Source organism: Molossus molossus, unplaced genomic scaffold, assembly GCF_014108415.1.
Source record: "Molossus molossus isolate mMolMol1 unplaced genomic scaffold, mMolMol1.p scaffold_m16_p_6, whole genome shotgun sequence".
In the NCBI taxonomy this organism is placed as follows: Eukaryota; Metazoa; Chordata; class Mammalia; order Chiroptera; family Molossidae; genus Molossus; species Molossus molossus.
Window position 1 is genome coordinate 108649652 of NW_023425399.1, and position 19162 is coordinate 108668813.

The 19162-nt window shown below is 46.8% G+C and overlaps 1 protein-coding gene across 1 annotated transcript in view; it reads left to right on the forward strand.

Annotated features, from left to right (window-relative positions):
* The first annotated feature begins 1807 nt into the window (after nt 1–1807).
* The window catches only part of TNFRSF11A (TNF receptor superfamily member 11a), a 32591-nt gene continuing 15236 nt past the window's right edge, over nt 1808–19162 (forward strand). Inside the window, exons 1-7 of the mRNA XM_036245443.1 lie at nt 1808–1880; nt 2212–2293; nt 3745–3870; nt 7645–7788; nt 12693–12786; nt 16430–16524; nt 18574–18687. Coding sequence (XP_036101336.1) covers nt 3753–3870; nt 7645–7788; nt 12693–12786; nt 16430–16524; nt 18574–18687 — 565 coding nt within the window. The 5' untranslated portion in view covers nt 1808–1880; nt 2212–2293; nt 3745–3752. The remainder of the gene's footprint in view (nt 1881–2211; nt 2294–3744; nt 3871–7644; nt 7789–12692; nt 12787–16429; nt 16525–18573; nt 18688–19162) is intronic.

Sequence of the window (19162 nt, forward strand, 5' to 3'; positions counted from 1 at the left end):
ACTGATAAGCTTTCTCATCAGAGACGCGGCCCAACCGCGCAGTTATCACTTGCCTGTCATCAGTATTGTCGCAGGGTTCACATGAATCCTATTAGGCGGATGTGTGCCAGCCTCGTCCCGTTTACCTCTGTGCACCTGCTGCCTCCCTTCTACGTGCGTGCTTGACTGTGCCCGACAGGGGGCGCAGCAGCCTGCAGAGACATGGAGCCTGTAAAAACGAGAAAGACCAGAAGGGGGCGGTGTCCTGACTGCTGGGTCGTCATTCTTCCTAGTTTCCTCTGGGCTCGCGGGGCTGTCCTTGAGCCCCTGTCGAGCAGTGAATGCAGGGGAGCACCCAGTTCTCGTGACCCGGTGTTCGCCGGGTCTGGGAGGCAAGTCCGGGTACAACCTTTTTGGCACATCTGCCTTCAGGAACACATTTGACTTTCTTATCAACCTCCAAGTACCGTCCCTCCCGTGAGCCCTTTGCAGGGCCGGCTGGGGTCAGAGAGGTCCGGTCGGCTGCACCCCGCACCCCCTCAGCTAGCCTGGGTTTTTCTGGGCGTGGTGCTCTCTTGATGAAACTTCCTTCCATAACTGAGGCATTCTGACGATGTGGCTGCTTCTGGGCGGTTCTGTACCTTCCATCCACGTACAGAGGAAGTCCTCTGCATCATTGTGTGCATCTCCCCGCCCTGCTGAGGGAGGGCATTGCCACCCGCGTGCCTTTCAGTCATCGGTGCCTCTGTCTGAAGTGTTCTTACTGTCTTTTCTAAAACTGATTTGAGAGAGAGAGAGAAAGAGATAGAGAAACATCAATTGGCTGCCTCCGGCTCCCCCTACTGGGGATCAAGCCCACAACCCCAGGCATGTGCCCTGACCAGGAATCGAACAGGCAACCTCCGGGCGCATGGGACAATGCTCAGCCCACTGAGCCACACCGGCCGGGGCTGTTCATACTATATTAAAGAAGTTTTCCTTACCTCTGTGTCTGCCTCCACCTCCCAGTTCCCTTTTCCTCATCTGGCCGATTACTATTTACCTGTGCGGCTGAGCCCACCTGTCATGCCCTGTGGGACACTAGCCCCAGCCTTCTTCAGGGATGTAGGGTGCAAGGGGCCTCCATCATAGCACACACTCAGGTGTGTAAGTTTCCGGAGGGCGGCAAGGTGTGTAAGTTTGCACCCGGGACCCCGAGGGGAACTCGTCCCTTGGAATGGCATAATTTGGTGCCAGTTCAGCCAAACGCAGCTATTCAGTTTCACTTCATTTCTACGTGACGACCTGTCAACAGGCGCGTGTGTGTTTCTGACAGTGAGAAAGCCGATAGGAAGAGCGTGTCTGTGGCACACAGATAAGAATCTCTGGGTGAATGTAAAGGACTTGGGGTTTTGGTCTGTTTTACTTACACAGGCAGATTTGGAAGTGAGCATTTGTATGAGAATCATACAGAAAGGAAGCTGGGGCTCAAAAAGCTTGAGCAGTTGGTCCAGGTCCCAGCAGGTATGCATTCGGGACTCCTCGCTCTGGGCCCACACGGTTCCTGTCATAGCGTGCTGGTCCACGCTTTAAAATTCTCTGCAAGTTTAAAATGTTAGAAGGTAAGCAGTGTTAAACATCGCCTAGAAATCAGAGGTAGCTTGTCAGACCCAATGTGAGATCCCCTAGAATAATATACAGGGGTGGGCAAAAGTAAGTCGACTGTTGCAGCACGTGAAACAGTGTATTCTTATATTACTGATCAGTTACTTTATTGTTTACCATACAAACAACTGCAAGCCTACTTTTTACCGTACATGCTAAGGGGCCTCATTGTGTTCTCCTACAGTTTATGACCAAGTCGATGGAGCTCGACGGAGCATGTCATCCACCCTGTGACCCACAGAAGTGGGACCAGTTTTGTAGGTGGTTTTCAAACTTCTGCGTCCAGTTTGTCAATTGTCCTTTGATGCGTCGCCTTGCCATGAGCATAACCAAAATATTTGTAAATGTTTAAGTGGATTTTCACACCAGGATCTGTTGATTATATACATTCTTAGGGGGAACTGGGCTAGAATAGGAAAGTGTCATCTTGAGGGGGTGGGTAATATTACATAGAGCAATTTCAGGGCTGTTTATGGTGTTTTCTTATGTTTTTACCAAATGTGATTTGATGATTGTTTGTTCGTTTTACTTTGCTTTATCCAGAAAGAACTTGTGCATAAGCTCTGCCTAATGTTTGTTTTCTTTCAGGTGACTTTTCAGATCACCCCTCCATGCGCCAGCGACAGGCATTACGTGCATTTGGGACGGTGCTGCAACAAATGTGAGCCAGGTCTGTGCTGCTGCGCCACCCGGCGGCGTCCCTCACACGGGCTGGGGCTCTGTTCTTTTTAGTCTAAGGAATGATTTCTGTCTGCCAGATGAAAAGCGAAATTGGACGGACTTCTCATGGTGGTGCCGGCGGTAATGTCCGCCTCTCTGAAGACAAAAGCCTGTCTCTCAGAAGATAAGAGCACTTAAAAATCAAAAGCAATTTCTGAAACTGGTACTTAAGTCATGCCGGAACACCGTTTTCCAAAACACTAGTTTTTGAGAAGACAAGAAGGCTTTTAAAGGCATGTTTTGGCATTTTGTGGTTCAAATTCTCAAAATATGAAATTCAGCCCTGGCTGGTTTGGCTCAGCGGTTAGTGTCGGCCCGCGGACCGGAGAGTCCCAGGTTCGGTTCCCGCTAAGGGCACGTACCTCGGTTGCAGTTTGTTCCCAGACCTGGTTGGGGTTGTGTGGGTGGCAACCAGTCGATGTGTCTCTCTCATATAGATGTTTCTCTCTCTCTCTTTTCCCCCTTCTCTCCCTCCCGCTCTATCTGAAGATAAATGCAAAAATATCCTTGGGTGAGGATAAAAAAAAAAAAGAAAGAAATTCAACTCTTACTGAAAAGTGTCATCACAGAATAATTTGGTGGTGGTGGGGGGGGGGTAACCATACCAGAATTGTTGCTGCTGAAATCGCCTAAACCCTGTTATACTTTCTCCCCACATACATACCTGCTGAGGGGCAGAAGGAGGGCTGGTGACAAGGACTTCCCCAAATTGTTCTGTGGGAATGTGGCCACATATTTCTACAGCCCCAATGACCTCCCAAGTCCACTCACTGCTCTGGGGAGGGGAGCATATCTTTGAGGGAATGGTGGTTACTTTATAACGAGACCCTGCAGATATTTCAGCTACCAATATTTCTGGATGTGCAGAACCAAGATCCACTGTGCATGTGCGCGTGCGCGCATGTGTGTGTGTGTGTGTGTGTGTAAGACTCTCTGATCAAACTAAGTTAACCATGAGCTCGCAGTATATGTAGGACAGAGGAAGGTAGCTATCTAGATTGATGGTAGGGGGATTTTGAAGATGGGAGGGGTGAAGTGATGGCCCTCTTGCTTAGCCCCCAGAGAACCCCTCCAGGTCTGCAGGCACCAGTTTGCAAACCATTGTTCTTTACCTTACTCAGCAGAATTTTGGTGCAAAGGGCAATCGTTCACATGGAACTAAAAGGCGCCTGTGACCACAGGCACAGCAGACCCAGAGAGGCGATTTTAGCCACTGGAGGGCCTGAGGAATCCAGCACCGAGAGATGTGGCCTTGTCTCCTGTATCATGCTGTCTCTGGGGGACTTCCTGGGATCATGGTCACATAAATGATCCAGTAGATTGGAGCATTTTTTGTTGTTTCGTTTTTTGGATATTTTTTATTAGAAAATATTTTTGATATTTTCCCTCTTCTAATTTAAGGAACGTATATGTCTTCCAAATGTACCACTACCTCTGAAAGTGTGTGCCTGCCCTGTGGCCAGGATGAGTACCTGGGCACCTGGAATGAAGAAGATAAATGCTTGCTGCACAAAGTTTGCGATACAGGTGAGTTCGTCACGTCCGTGGGAGTGTGGCTGATGACACAGTTTTAGACACAGCAGTGCTGCAGCTCGGGGGCAGAGGAAGACGTTTTGACCACAGACCACAGAAGGATGGGCTTTGTAGCAGCAATTCTTCGTTGAGAACTTTTGTTCTATGTTTGCTGGTCTATGTTTGCTGCAGCTTAATCATGGAACACACCTTAGAGTTGAAAAAATATTTTTCCAGTGTTTCCGTGTCTGGTGTTGTTACATCCTCACAAAAGCCCTGTGAGGTAGCCACAATGATCCCATTGTAAAGATGAAGAAAACTGAGACTAAGAGAGGTTGGATGACTTCTCCAAGGTTATCCGGTGAGAAGCAGGACTACAAGTCGGATCTTCTGCATCTCAAGTCTTTTCCCTAAACAGTACATGTTCTATTAACCCGACAGGTTGCTCTCCTTATCAGTCTGCTATAGTTTGTTGTTGTCTTTTTGCCTTGCATTTTAAAAAATTATACTTTATTTGCAGGAATCAGGATCAAAATATGCCTCTTAAGTCTCAACCTAGAAGTTCCTTTACTTCTTCTTTTTCCTTATTCCATTCGGTTTATCTGCAGGAGAAACCTTGATGCCCATCCTGTGGGGTTTCCAGTCTGATTTCTGCTGGCTGTATCTTTTGGTGCTATTTAATGCTTCTGCCTCCTACATTTCTTGTAGAGTCGTTGTGAGATCTAGAAAGCTGCTCAGACTGTTTTGTGTTTTGTTCTGCTCTTGGCAAAACTCTTGGGTAGTTGGTACAATGCAGTCATGCCAGGAACTACATAACAACTGCTTTTCTCTTTCTGTGATGTTAGCAGCTGTTGACCATCGTGGCCTAGATCTGCTTTCGTTAGGCGGTGCTTTGGTCCTGGTATTCCTTCTTCACTTCTTAGCTGCTTCACAAAGAGAAACTTTCTCCATCAGCGATTCGTTACCCTGAAGCACACTACAGTACAGGAAAGGCAGGGTGAATGCTTGCAGCTTTGTTGACCACATTTCAAAATTGTGGCTTAATCACCAAGCTTTCTCCAAAGGATTTGTATGAATACTATGAACTTGTGAATGTAGACATAGTGGAGGTGTTTCGGCCTATTGCAGTGACTAGTTTTCCTGATGCTTGGATTGTCCCACCTCCTCCGGGTGGTCCCCATCTTTGATACGACCCCAGGAGTCTTTAAGAGCTCCCTTGCCTCCCAGCTCATCTGGGGCGTTTTCTGCCCTGCTGGGACCAGGAATAATATATATTATTCAGATAGAGCAGGAGGGAGAGAGAGGAAGAAAGAGAGAGAGAAACATCGATGTGAAAGGGACACATTGAGTGGCTGCCACCCACACGACCCAACCAGGGCTGGGGACAAACCAGAACCTAAGTACGTGCACTTAGGGGGAACCAAACCTGGGTCTCTCTGGACTGCAGGCCGACACTCTAACCGCCAAGCCAAACCGGCGAGGGTGGCAAAGTATCTTATTTAGCGACCTCAATCTGGGTGCTAGGGAGGCTCATTGCTTCTGGATTGATTCTTATTTATATGTTTTTCTTTTTCCCAGTGGAAAGAACTAGGACATAAGTTTTTTTTAAAACCGTAATTTTTCTAATGTGTTAGAGACAGCTGGCAGATTTTGGTTGGAGAAGATAATATGGAAACTCCAGTGAGCAGAAGCATCTGATCAAGTCTTTTTTCTTTCCCACTGCTTAGTAATGACCTTGACTCACTGCTGTCTCTTGGAAATAAAGAATCATTTTGTCTACTGCCAAAGCTGATTAAAGCACAAAGCCTGGTTCATTCAGACAGTCAAGGATATGTCCGGCTTGCATCCCCTTACGTTCGAGTGGGGCGCTGGAATTAGGGTTGTTCAAGGAAGCGACGGTGTCCATGTGTGTGCCAGGCTTGATGTACATGTTCATACACACTGGCCTGGGCCTCAGAGAGTGCACACGGGAGGGAATGGAGATTTCTCCGGGTTCACCATCTTTGGGTTTGAAACGAATAGGTATAAGAAAAGTGCCCCCTGCTGGCTGCCACTGGAGGCGATGAAGGGAACAGGTTTTCCGTTTGTTTTTCCGTTTGAGTTGTGTTCTAATCAGTTCAGGCTGCTGTAACAGAAATCCATAGACTGAGTGGCTTAAACAACACAAGTTTACATCTTCCAGTTCTGGACACTGGAAGTCTGGGATCAGGGTGCCGGTGTGGCTGGGTTCCTGGTGAGGGCCCTCCTCCTGGTCTCCAGACAGCAGCTTTCTTGTTGTGTCCTGGCCTGCAGAGAGCAGAGAGAGGAAGCAAACTCTGTTCTCTTTCTCGTGAGGGTACTAATCCCAGTCGGAGGGCTCCACCCTCAGAACCTGATCACCTCCAAGGCCCCACCTCCTAAGACCATCACACTGAGGGTTAGGATTCAATGCAGGAATTTTGAGGGGACACAAACATCAGTCCATAGCATGCTCCTTCCTGTAAGTATTCAGGACTATGAAGTACAAGGGCTGTCTGAAGGTGGATGGGTCCTATGGAGGTAGAAGGTCTATTTTAAGTCATGTTATTGTGCTCTATCATGTGTGTGTGCCCTTGGGTGGTTGATTCTCGTTATTCAGCAAATACTGAACCGCTGTTCCAGGAGAAATACAGGTTCCTGCAAGCCTCTGGTCACAGTGTTTTTGTCAACCAATCAACACATAGTCTTGTTTTCTGCGTGTTTCTGTTTAAGGACACTTTGCTTAATAAACGCTTTGATTCATTAACATTGGACTCACAGCCAGCAGTGCTGTAACTCATGCCTGAACCAAGTGTTTCTAACACGTATTTTCTCCACAAGACACCTCACAGCCTCCTTGGGCTTAGAAGCACTGACTGCTTGGAGGACACTTTAAACAGTGAAATCACCGACAAAAAGCACAAAAACGCCAAAAAGTAGAACACTAGACCACAGAAAGGACACTCGTTTCCAGCACGGGTACTGAAACAATAAAGCGGAGGTGTCACTTTTGTTCCCCCTCACCTGGGAACACGTATGTGCAGTGAGTGGCTGGAATTTTTTGCTGTTCTGCAAAAGTACCAGGAGTATTGCTTTGGGGGCTAGGATGACATTTTATCGAGTAGGTGAAACTGCAGATGTGAATCAGTAGATAAGAAGGATCACCTGTGTGAGCATGCACCTCTCTCTCCCACAAAAACTGGAGGGAACAGGAGATGGGGGTAACAGAAGACCACTTTGCTACGTGTTGTGAGAAAAGACAAACGTGTTATCCTGAGTGAGTGGAGAGAGATGAATTTCCAAGTAGATCTTCAGGCCCAACCTCTGCACTTGTCCACTTAGCGAATTGTACAGTGGCCCTGTTCTTCCCGTGCTGAATAGTGGTGACCCTGCAGGATCTCAGGGGGAAGCCCCACGCCCCAGAAACCCCATTCTCTTGGGTCCTATCTAGCATTCATGTTAAGGCGATTTATCACATTTGAATTTACTAAAAATCGGGAAACTATGAAGTCTATTTCACATTAGCCAAAGTACTCTGCGATCATCAGCGCCCTGGTCCTTAATCTTCCTACTAACATGAAAGTTGACTTTTAAAAAGCCACAGGACCCGGTTATTGAGAGTGAAAAACACCCACTGGGATGATTTAGTGCCAGCACAGGAAGCCAGCCCAGGGGGACCGGGAGCTCCCGAAAGCCGCTGTCTGGGATGAGTCAAGGTCGGGTGGGGTGGGGCGGGCCAGGAGCCCGTGCGTCCTGGCGCGCCTGGCCACCCTCTCTGTCTGTCGCCCGCAGGCAAGGCGCTGGTGGCGGTGGAGCCCGGCAACCGGACGGCCCCGCGGCGCTGCGCCTGCACAGCCGGCTACCACTGGAGCGAGGACTGCGCCTGCTGCCGCCGCAACGCCGACTGCGCGCCCGGCCTCGGCGCCCGGCCCCCGGGTACGCTGCTTCCCGCGTCGGCCCCGCTCCCCCGCTCCGGGCCTGCGACCCCCCACAGCGGCGCCCGGGCGGCTGCCCTGCGTCCTTCACGCTCCCGGGAGCCAGGGGGCGCTGGAGGAGCTCGCGGGTCCCCTAGGCGGAGCCAGGTTTGGTTTGCAGAGGACCTGCGGGTGCTTGGCCCGCGCTCCTCCCCAGTCTCCTCCGGCTGCGAGGACTCAGGCCCCCGCCTAGGAGAGAACCCAGTGATGCAGGGGCTTCCGGCTGAAAACAAAAATCCCGTGCTCCCCCTTAGCAGAACTCTGAAAAACCCACGTCCCCCTAGCATGTGTTCAAGTTGACAGCTCACATCTTTTATTACGAATTTAAAGCGTTGCCAAGTAAGACTGAGTGATGTGATAGCAATGGGAGCACTTTCTAAAATATTCAATGCACTGTCACTACCATAGCAGTCTGATGCCCATCATCATCTATTTAAAAGTGTACTCATCGCCCGGCTGGTGTGGCTCAGTGGTTGACCCATGCCCAAGTGGTCGCTGGTTCGATTCCCGGTCAGGGCACATGCCCAGGTTGTGGGCCCAATCCCCAGTGGGGGGCGTGCAGGAGGCAGCCGATCGATGTTCTCTCTCATCCATGTTTCTATCTCTCTTTTCCTCTCCCCTCCTCTCTCTAAAATCAATAAAGGGGAGAAAAAAAAATTTTTTTTAAGTGTACTCATCACCTTAACTGTGGGAAATGTTATATAGTCTTTTCCCTCCTTTGATTTGTATTTATTTCACCTTCCCCACAGTATTTTATTCTGATGTACTTCTGTGCTTGAAGGGTTTTTACTAATCACCTTTCATATATATATATATAAATGCACCTATTTGAAATCTTAATTTAAAAAAGTTTTCTGTGACTCAAGGTAAGGGTTATACACGCTTCTGGGCTAAGTTGTTACTACAGTTATTACATACCAGATCAAAATGAATATATTTTGCTATAATAACTAGAAACATAAAGGCTTTCTAAACTTCAGAATGAATGGAGTTTTTTCCAATTAGCTCATATCTTCATGGTTGAATACAACTTATTGCTAAAATGCATTCGAATTTCACATTAATTCTGTGTCCACTGAGTGCTGAGAAACGTGTTCACTAGGCAACTAAATGGCTAAGGAAGGACTCCGGGACAGGTGTCTCGATTCTGTCAGCGCCTTGAGTTATGTGTCTCACACAGTGATGTGACATCAAAGGCAGGCTTAATGATTGCTCAGTTGAGAACTCAGCTGTGTCCTCCAGTTCTGTTGGAAGTAAGGACACAGAAATCTTTTTGACTCAGAAAAGTGTTCTTAGAGTCACTTACTTCCTGACTTCTAGGAAGTACACCAAAGTAGTTCTCTTCAAGATGTGACAAATTATTTATACCTGTTCATCTTTCCCCTAGAGGCATTTTGTTTTAACCCAGAATATTAGGATAGGGTTAGGAGAATTAAAACATTATTCATTTCAGTTCATACTGAGGAAAATGTCCATCACAGAATCTAACTGGGTCAGTTAATCCCCATTATTAAATGTATCAACTAAACCAGACAAGCTTTCTCTTAGAAAAAGTCAGACTTGATTTTTTAAAAATAATTTTAAAAAATTTTTTTGTTACAGTCGATATACAATATTACATTAGTTTCAGGTGTACAACCGTGATTAGACAGTTATACAACTTATGAAGTGATCATCCCCAAATTGACTTGATTTTTCAGTTTTTAAAATAAAGCTCCTTGCACCCTGGCCGGTTTGGCTCAGTGGTTAGAGCGTCGGCCTGTGGACTAGAGAGATCCGGGTTCGGTTCCCGCTAAGGGCACGTACCTCGGTTGCAGTTTGTCCCCGGCCCTGGTTGGGTTGTGCCGGAGGCAGCCACTCGATGTGTCCCTTTCACATCGATGTTTCTCTCTCTCTCTCTTTTCCTCTCTCTCCCTCCCACTCTGTCTGAACAAAAAGTGGAAAAATGTCCTCGGGAGAGGATAAAAATAAATAAATAAATAAAATAAAGCTCCTTGTGACAGCCAGTTTCCTTCTGAATTCTGGTTCGCAGACAGACCAGGCTCAGAACTTATGAACCAGGCCCACAAGCTTGTCACCTGCATGAACAAAGATGCTGTCGCCTTTTCTGTTTTTTTTCCGATCAATGTTCTCTCTGCCTTGCTCCTCTGGGAATGGCTCATTCTTTGGCAATAGCTGGAGGACAGAGGTGATGACATGGGTGAATGAAAATGTCACTCCTGCCCTACCTTGCACTGTACAGTTGACCCTGGAACAACATGGGTTTGAACGATGCAGGTCCACGGACGTGTGGATTTTTTAAAACTTACAGTATCGTTGCCCTGGCTGGTTTGGCACAGCGATTAGAGCGTCAGCCTGTGGTCCAGAGAGACCCATGTTCGGTTCCCGCTAAGGGCGCGTACCTCGTTGCAGTTTGTCCCCGGCCCCGGTTGGTCGTGTGGGTGGCAGCCACTCGATGTGTCCCTTTCACGTCGATGTTTCTCTCTCTCTCTCTCCCTCTTCCTCTCTCTCCTTCCCACTCTATCTGAACAAAAAATGGAGAAATGTCCTCAGATGAGGATAAAAAATAAATGAATAAGTAAATAAAAACTTACAGTATCGTTAAATACAGTACAGTATTTTCTTTTATGATTTTCTTCAGAACATTTTATTTTCCCTAGCTAACTTTATTGTAAGAATACAGTACCTCCTACATATAACCTACAAAATGTGTTCATTGTTTATGTTATTGGTAAGGCTTCCAGTCAACAGTAGGCTATTAGTAGTTAAGTTTGGGGGGAGTCAGAGTTATATACGGGTTTTTTGACTGCCCAGGGGAGTCGAATCCCCTAAACTCCACAGTGTTCAAGGGTCAACTGTATGTGAGTTTAGAACAACTCACCCTGGTTCCAGTTACCCTGTTTCTGTCGTCACACTTTAGCCCTTAATAGGCGGGGAGAGGCTGTACTGAGAGGCTCTGCCGTCACCAATATTTCCACGTGTTGCTTTGTTTGGCATCTCAGAGGTTTGACACCAGGGCAGGATTTGGAGTGGGTAAGAAGTGTGCCTCTTCTGTGCAGTGGAAGAAGTGTGATCATGAAAGGGACAGGGGACAGAGAAGGTGCAGGATGCTCCTGGCAGGTCGGTTACAAAGAGGGGACGAGGAAGCCCAGTGTAGGGAAATCCAGGAGTTTTAAGCTCTGCTGCTTTGCAGCCCTTTAGAAGTATCTTTGTTTTTAAGGGCTACTCTTCTAGAGTGTGTTTATTTTTTTTAAAAGCTGTTTGAATTTACGTGAGTGACTAGATGTTAATTAGGCTTTTGTTAATATCATTTGAAGGCAGATCAAATAGATTAAGGGGCAGGTACCCGACGTATTGAGGCAATTGCAGAAATCAAGAAGCAACTTCCTGCTTGACTCTGGACAAAGAACATGTAATTCCTGTCCTGGCCAGTGTTGCTCAGTGGTAAGAGCATTGGCCCATGCACTGAAGGGTCATGGGTTTGATTCCTAGTCAAGGACACGTACGTGTGTTGCAGGTTTGATCCCCAGTCCTAGTCAGGGTGCGTGCAGAAAGCAACCAGTCTCTCTCTCTCTCTCTCTCTCTCTCTCTCTCTCTCTCTCTCTCTCTCTCTCTCTCTCTCTCTCTCTCTCTCTCTCTCTCTCTCTCTCTCTCTCTCTCTCTCTCTCTCTCTCTCTCTCTCTCTCTCTGCTCCCTCCCTCACTCTCTCTCTTTCTCTCTGCCCCCCTAACCCTTCCACTCTTTAAAATCAATGGAAAAAATACCCTTGGGTGAGGATTTAAACAAAATGAACACGTAATTTCTTATTTTAGTGTTTAATTCATTAAAGTAAATCACAGAAGTGCTACTGATTTCAAGAGTAATTTGTAGTTTTGGTGCAAGTCAATTGCCTGATCGTGATATCACTCGGAGTCAATGTTCTTTGTTGGAATTACCAAAGGGTCAGCTCATGTCAGCAGCGGTAAAGGTAATGGACATAGGAAATCCGAGACGTTTCCTACTTCAATAATATTGTTTGCAGGGAATCTGAGAGCGTTGAAGAAAGTTTACTTAGCAGGATCAATCCCTGTTTTCAGTGCTGTGGCTTACAGCAGGGGTCCAAAATCCACCCCACCACGTGTGTTCGTGTAAATAGTCTTACCGAAACACAGCCACCTCTGTTTTTAAAAACATTGTCTGTGGCTGCTTTCACGCTCCACGTATTTGCAGCAGAGACCAGAAGGCCTGCAAAGGGTATTTATTACATGGTCCTACATAGAAAAACTTAGCTACCGACCCTTGGTTGAAGAGAAAGAGAGGAGACCTGTAGGAGTCTGTGTGTTTGTCTTGTTTTTGTTTGTTCTTTTAAGAAAACTGTTGTCACTCCCGTACTTAGACTGGTGACATCAAGCTGGTCAGAGAGGTCAGGTCAAGAAGTTGTCCTTGAAAGCAGTAAAAGGACGGCTGTTCTCTGTAGATGCAGGTTGATGTAAGCCCAGAAGGCTGAGAGGAGAGATCAGACAGGTGTTTGGTTAAAGCAAGTTGGAGGCGGGCTCCCCTGCTCGGAAATAGAGTATTGGTGACCAGGACAGGGGCTCTGAACCGCAAGGGGTCCGACCCTAACTCACATACTGGCATTAGTGGCCTGACACTGAGCCAGCTACCTTCCTGAACATAGAACCCGTACCTCCTGCTGGGGTCGTGGGCCCTCTAAAGCCTGTGGGGCTGACGCAAGGAGCCCCAGGCGGCAGCGTCAGGGAGGGATGGAGAGGCGGGAGGCAGAGGCCCAGCTCCTGATAGCTGTCCTCTGGACCATCATCCTAGCTGATCTCTAAGTGTCCTTGTTTGGTTTTTGTTTGTTCTGTTTTTCTGTTTGTTTTTTGACAGTGCAGCTCAACAAAGACACGGTGTGTGAGCCTTGCCTCGTAGGCTATTTCTCCGACGCCTTTTCTTCCACAGAAAAATGCAAACCCTGGACCAAGTAAGTGACAATGAAGGAGCCCAGAGAGTTGGTTGATTTTTCTTTCTCTCTTTTTTATCTTTATTGTTGGGAGTAGTATAAATGTCCCCTCCTTTTTACCCCCACTGCCCCCCTTCACCCTGTTCCCACTCTGCCCCAGGCCTTCACCACCACATTGTCTGTGTCCATGGGCAATGCATATATGCATATGTTCTTTGGTGAATCTCTCGCCCCCACTCCCACCCCCACCCCTCTTTCCTCTGAGATCCTTCAGTCTGTTCCATGTTTCCATGCTTCTAGTTCTATTGTATTCATCAGTTTATTTTGTTCATTAGATTTCACATATAAGTGAGATCATGTGGTATTTGTCTTTCTCTGACTGGCTTATTTCGCTTAGCATAATAATTTCTAGGAATATATCCTAAGAACCTCAAAACTCCAACCAGAAAAAATATATGCACCCCTGTGTTTATAGCAGCATTATTTACAATAGCTAAGATCTGGAAACAGCCCAAGTGCCCATCAGTAGGTGAGTGGATAAAAAAAGCAGTGGTATATTTCTACAATGGAATACTATGCAGCTGTAAAAAAGAAGGTTCTATTACCCTTTGAGTTTGTTGTTGATTTTAAACAAAACCTCCATGACCTCATCTGGAAACAGACTGATTGAGTTTGGTGAGGCTTCCTCTCAAAGCCATGTTCAAAATGGAAAAAGCCTGTCAATTCACTGTGGGCAAAAGAAACCCATCCAACCAACCCTTCAACCCAATGTGAAAGACACTACAGTGATACCTCGGTTCTCGAACATAATTCGTTCCAGGAGGACGGTCGAGAACCAAACTGTTCGAGAACCGAAGCAATGAAACCCAATAGGAAATAATGGAAACTGGAATTATTCGTTCCAAGCCCCAGAAAATGCCTATTTACTGGCCTAATTTGTATATAATATGTAGAAAAACATAAGTCTCAACAAGAAATAAAAGTGTACAGTATGTCTAAGGGTTAAATTCAGTGTAAAGCGTGACTCCACAAAGCGTGACTCTCTCTGCACTCACACTGATGCCGCAAGCAAGGCGCGCTGGGCCGAATGAACGCCATTCGGCTCAACTCGGCTCATCTCGGAAGTTCGAGTTCCAAATATTTGTTCGGATTCCAAGACAAAAGTTTCTCGAATCTCCTGGTCGAATACCGATTTGGTCGAAAGTCAAGGCGTTCGAGAACCAAGGTATCACTGTATTACTTTCTAGATTCAGTTTGACTCAGTCTTTGACTTAGAGTTGCAGCTTCTTTTTTCCCTTTTCTGACCTTATGTAGTTGAAAATGATTGCTGACCCTTGTTATCATTCACTCATCAGCCCCACTTCTCCCAGCTTCCCAACACCACGCTTTATTGTCCAGAGATGTGTGTGTGTGCGTGTGCATAAAGAAGCCTCTTGTTTACATAAATGTTTGCATACTGTAAACACCATGGGTTTTTTTTCACATAATGTATCTTGAAGGAAGCTCGTTCCATATTAGTTCACTTAGATCTTCATGGTTTTATAGCTACCTAATATTTAATTGTAGAGATGTGCCATAATTGAGTTAGTAAGTTTCCTATTGAGCCCTGGCCAGTTTGGCTCAATGGTTAGAGTGTCACCCGCGGACCAATGAGTCGTGGATTCGATTCCGGTCAAGGGCATGTACTTCGGTTGCGGTTCGTCCCTGACCCTGGTCGGGTTGTGTGGGAGGCAACCAGTCCATGTGTCCCTCTTACATCGATGTATCCCCAGGTGAGGATTAAAAAAGAAAATAGGCCTGGCCGGTTTGGCTCAGCGGTTAGAGCATCGGCCTGTGGTCCAGAAAGACCCAGGTCAGTTCCTGCTAAGGGCACGTACCTCGGCTGCAGTTTGCCCCTGGCCCTGGTTGGGTCGTGTGGGTGTCAACCACTCGATGTGTCCCTTTCACATCGATGTTTCTCTCTCTCTCTCTCTCTCTCTCTCTTCCCCTCCCACTCCATCTGAACAAAATATCGAAAAGTGTCCTCAGGTGAGGATAAAAGAAAAAAGTTTCCTATTGATAGTCATTAGGGTTGTTTCCAGTCTTGTGTAGTCATCAATCATTTTGAATGAATCATTTCATATAAACCATTTCATATTTATGTTAGTGTATCTAGAGTGGAATGTGGGTCCTTTCATTGCATGCTTGCTGTTGAATATTAATAATCAATATAGTGATTCTTTTAGTTCCCAATATATTAGTTCTCATTAAATATTTATTTTCTGATCTACTTATCCACATTTTTTTTATTAATTTATTTTTGTTACAGATGTTTCTCCCCACCACATTGACTTCCTCCTCCCTATCCCCTCCCATCCCAATCCCAGCTTTGTTGTCTATGTCCATTGGTTATGCATACATGCATATAAGTTCTGTGGTTTATCCCTTCCCTCCACCCTCCCCCTGCTTCTGAGGAATGTCAGTCTGTACCCCACTTCTATGACTCTGTGCCTATTTTGTTCGTCAATTTGTTTAGTTCATTATATTTCAGAAATAAGTGAGATCATGTGATATTTGTTTTTCTCTGCTTGGCTTCTTTCACTTAGGATAATACTGTCCAGGTCCCTCCATGTTGTCTCAAAAATAAGAGATCTTTCTTTCTTACAGCTGCATAGTACTCCATTGTGTATATGTACCACAGCTTTGTTATCCACTTGTCTACTGATGGGCACTTGGGCTGTTTCCAGATCTTAGCTATTGTAAATAGTGCTGCTATGAACATAGGGGTACACATATTGTTTCTGATTGGTGTTTCAGGCTTCTTAGGATATATTCCTAGAAGTGGGATCACTGGGTCAAGTGGCAATTTCATTTTAATTTTTTGAGGTAACACCATAGTGTTTTCCATAGTGGCTGCACCAGTCTGCATTCCCACCAGCAGTGTACTAGGGTCCCCTTTTCTCCACACCCTCACCAGCACTTGTTGTTTGATGATTTGTTGATGGCAGCCATTCTGACAGGTGTGAGGTGATACCTCATTGTTGTTTTAATACTTATCCAAGTTTTATGTTGAGAAAGTTCTCTGTGTTTTCACCTTCAGAAGAGCATTCATCAGAAGTTTACCACTTAGCAACTGAAGCCTGTGGAATCTTCTGTACTGAAGACACCACTCTGCTGTCTTTCAGACCCTACTCTTGGAGTAGCTCTTAGAGAACACTGGTGACATTTACTTTTGTCACTCATTTTTCAATGGATGACATGTGGACAGGCGCTGGGGATCCAAACATCCAGGAAGACCTGAGTTCTTCTGAAGGCGCTAACAATCTAGTGGAATAGAGCCTTTTGTAGCTTTTCTTAAAAAACAAGAATATAGCCCTGGCCAGTTTGGCTCAGCGGTTAAAGTGTTGGCCCGTGGATCAGAGACTCCCAGATTCAGTTCCCGCTAAGGGCACATATCTCAGTTGCAGTTTGTCCCCAGCCCTGGTTGAGTCGTGTGGGTGGCATCCAGTCGATGTGTCTCTCTCATGTCAATGTTTCTCTCTCTCTCTTCCTCCCTTTCTCCCTCCCACTGTATCTGAAGATAAATGATGAAAAAAAAAAAAAAGTCCTCAAGTGAGGATAAAAAACAAAAACAAAACAAACAAGAATATAAAGTGGAAGCATTTAACTCCCTTTGCCCCCACAGCTGTACCAGTCTTGGGCTGACAGAAACACATCATGGGACCGATAAATCAGATGTGACCTGTAGTTCTTCCCCGCTGTCTACAAAACTACCAAATGGTATGTTTATTTTTTCCGTTTTATTGGGGTGACACTGGTTAACAAAATTATACCGGTTTTAGGTGCACAATCCCACAAAACGTCATCTGTACACTGTATTGTGTGCTCACCACCCCAAGTCAAGTCTCCTTCCATCACCATTTACCCTCCCACCCCCTCCTCCACTTCTCCCACCCCCAGACGCTATGTTTAAATATAGCAGGCTGGTTGGTAGATGCGCCTCCGAGGCGAGAGGAAGCCCCTTATTGTGTCTCTTTCCAAGTAACAACGTAGCACAGGGTCTGCTGGTGCTGAGACCCACAGCCAGCCTGCAAAGGTTTCAGTCTCTCGTCTACAGCACAGTGTGGCCTCAACCACTTTTTCCAGCCCCTCGATCACTGCATGGCTAGAGCCCGTACACAGGGTGAGGGGAAGTGTAGGTTTACAGTTGTTTGCATGGAAAATAATGCAATAATTCATCGACAACAACAGAAGAATAAACTGTGTTTCTTATGTACTCACAACTGTAAACTACTTTTGCCCCGCCCTGTATTATAAACTCCGGGGTTACGTGACCTGGTTTGTGGGACTCTGCCTTTCCCCTCCTTCTCTCTCGTTTGAAATAACACTTCATTCCCTTGGTGATTTTTAACATTATCTTCACAATGGTCTTTTTAAAACGCTGCTCTGACTGTGTAACTCCATATCCAGTGCCTCTGATGTCCCTCCTGTCTCCCAGAATGTCAAATCTAAACCCCCGATTTTCTTAGAGTTCATTCAAACCTGTTATTCCGTGGCCCAGGTCCTCCTGCCTCATTAGAACTGTCTTCTTGACGCGAAGCCACCTCACATGCTGTGATATCGGGACCCACCTCCACCTGGCTCACTCCCCTGGACAGCCAGCAGCCACCGCTAACCGTCACTCTCTGTCACTCCTTGACACTGTACTCAAGATTAATTTGCTCTACAAAATGTTTCATAAATAGCGATAGCTATATTCTAAGAAGCTGCTAACTCTGGTTAGTGATCAAAATCTCCCACTGACACTAGTACTGCGAGCACCCTTCCATATTCGGGCTTTTTTTTTTTTTATTCTCACCCGAGGACTTTTTTTTTGCATTTGTCTTCAGATAGAGCAGGAGGGAGAGAGAAGGAAAGAGAGAGGGAGAGAAACATCAATGTGAGAGAGACACATCAACTTGTTGCCACATGACCCCAACCAGGTCCAGGGACAACCTGCAACTGAGGCACGTGCCCTTAGCGGGAACCGAACCCGGGTCTTTCTGGTCCGCGGGCTGACGCTCTAACCGCTGAGCCAAACTGGCCAGGGCTTGGACATTTTAATGTATGTTTATAGTTCACTTTTCTTTTCTGTATATACATTAGTAGTGATTCATTCCAGAGTAGGAAATTATCAAGTAAACAACATATCTGGAATTAAAATACTGACACAAATTAAATACTAAACTGACCATGGATGAGATGGACAGGAGAGATGAGCCCTCCAGAAACGGCAGGTGATCTGGGGGAAATCTCCTAGAGCTGACCCTGTCTACGGGCGCTAGCCACGCAGTGATCGAGGGGCTGGAAAAAGTGGTTGAGGCCACACTGTGCTGTAGACGAGAGACCGAAACCTCCGCAGGCTGGCTGTGGGTCTCAGCACCAGCAGACCCTGTGCTCCGTTGTTACTTGGAAAGAGGTGATAAAGGGCTTCCTCTCGCCTCAGAGGCTGGTCCCCTGGAGAGACTGAGGTGTCCATAACGTAAGCAATGGAACTGGATGGCGTGGCAACGTGATCTGAATTGCTCTGAAGTAGAAACATTTCAGGATGGTCCTGGGCTGGCTTCACTGGAGCGATGCTGGACAGGACTGGGCCACGCTGGGGACTCCGCCCTCCGGACCGGGAGGGCTGGTGACAAAGCTGGGATCAGGCTCGGGACCCTCACACTTCTCTTACTCCAGACTGGCAGCCTCGATTCTGGGGCTTGAGTTAAAGGGTCTGGTTTTTAAACTTAGAGACTCAAATGAAATCACCTTTAATCGCGTTTTTCTCACCTTCTTCCCACCCAGAGTCCCAGATGTACTTGCCCAGTGTCGTCATCCTGCTTCTGTTCGTGTCCGTCGCGTTCGTCGCTGCCGTGGTCTCTGGTGTTTACTATCGGAAGGAAGGGAAAGCACTGACAGGTACGGCGTCCGGGGCGGCTTCGGAAGATGCGTCTGATAAAGTGGAACAGCCACATTTCCAGGTGTAGCTTTGGGAGATGCGTACGTCGCCCACTGACTATATCCAGTGATCTGCTTGTATAGTTACCTTGAGGTGGTTGTGCTTAAACGAAGGTGAAACATATACCTAATTCGTCGTTCTCTGGCAAAACAAGCAAATCCTGCCCTGGCTAGTGTGGCTCAATGGTTAGAGAGGCCCACACACCGAACGAAGGGTTCAGTTTCTGATCCATGGCCCATCTCTCTCGCATCAATGTTTCTCCCTCCCTCCCTCCCTTCCACCCTTTCTAAAAGTCAGTAGAGCCCGGCCAGTGCAGCTTAGTGGTTGAGCATTGACCCGTGCACCAAGAGGTCGCTGGTTCAATTCCCTGTCAGGGCACATGCCCAGGTTGTGGGCCAAATCCCTAGTCAGGGGGCATGCCGGAGGCAGCCAATT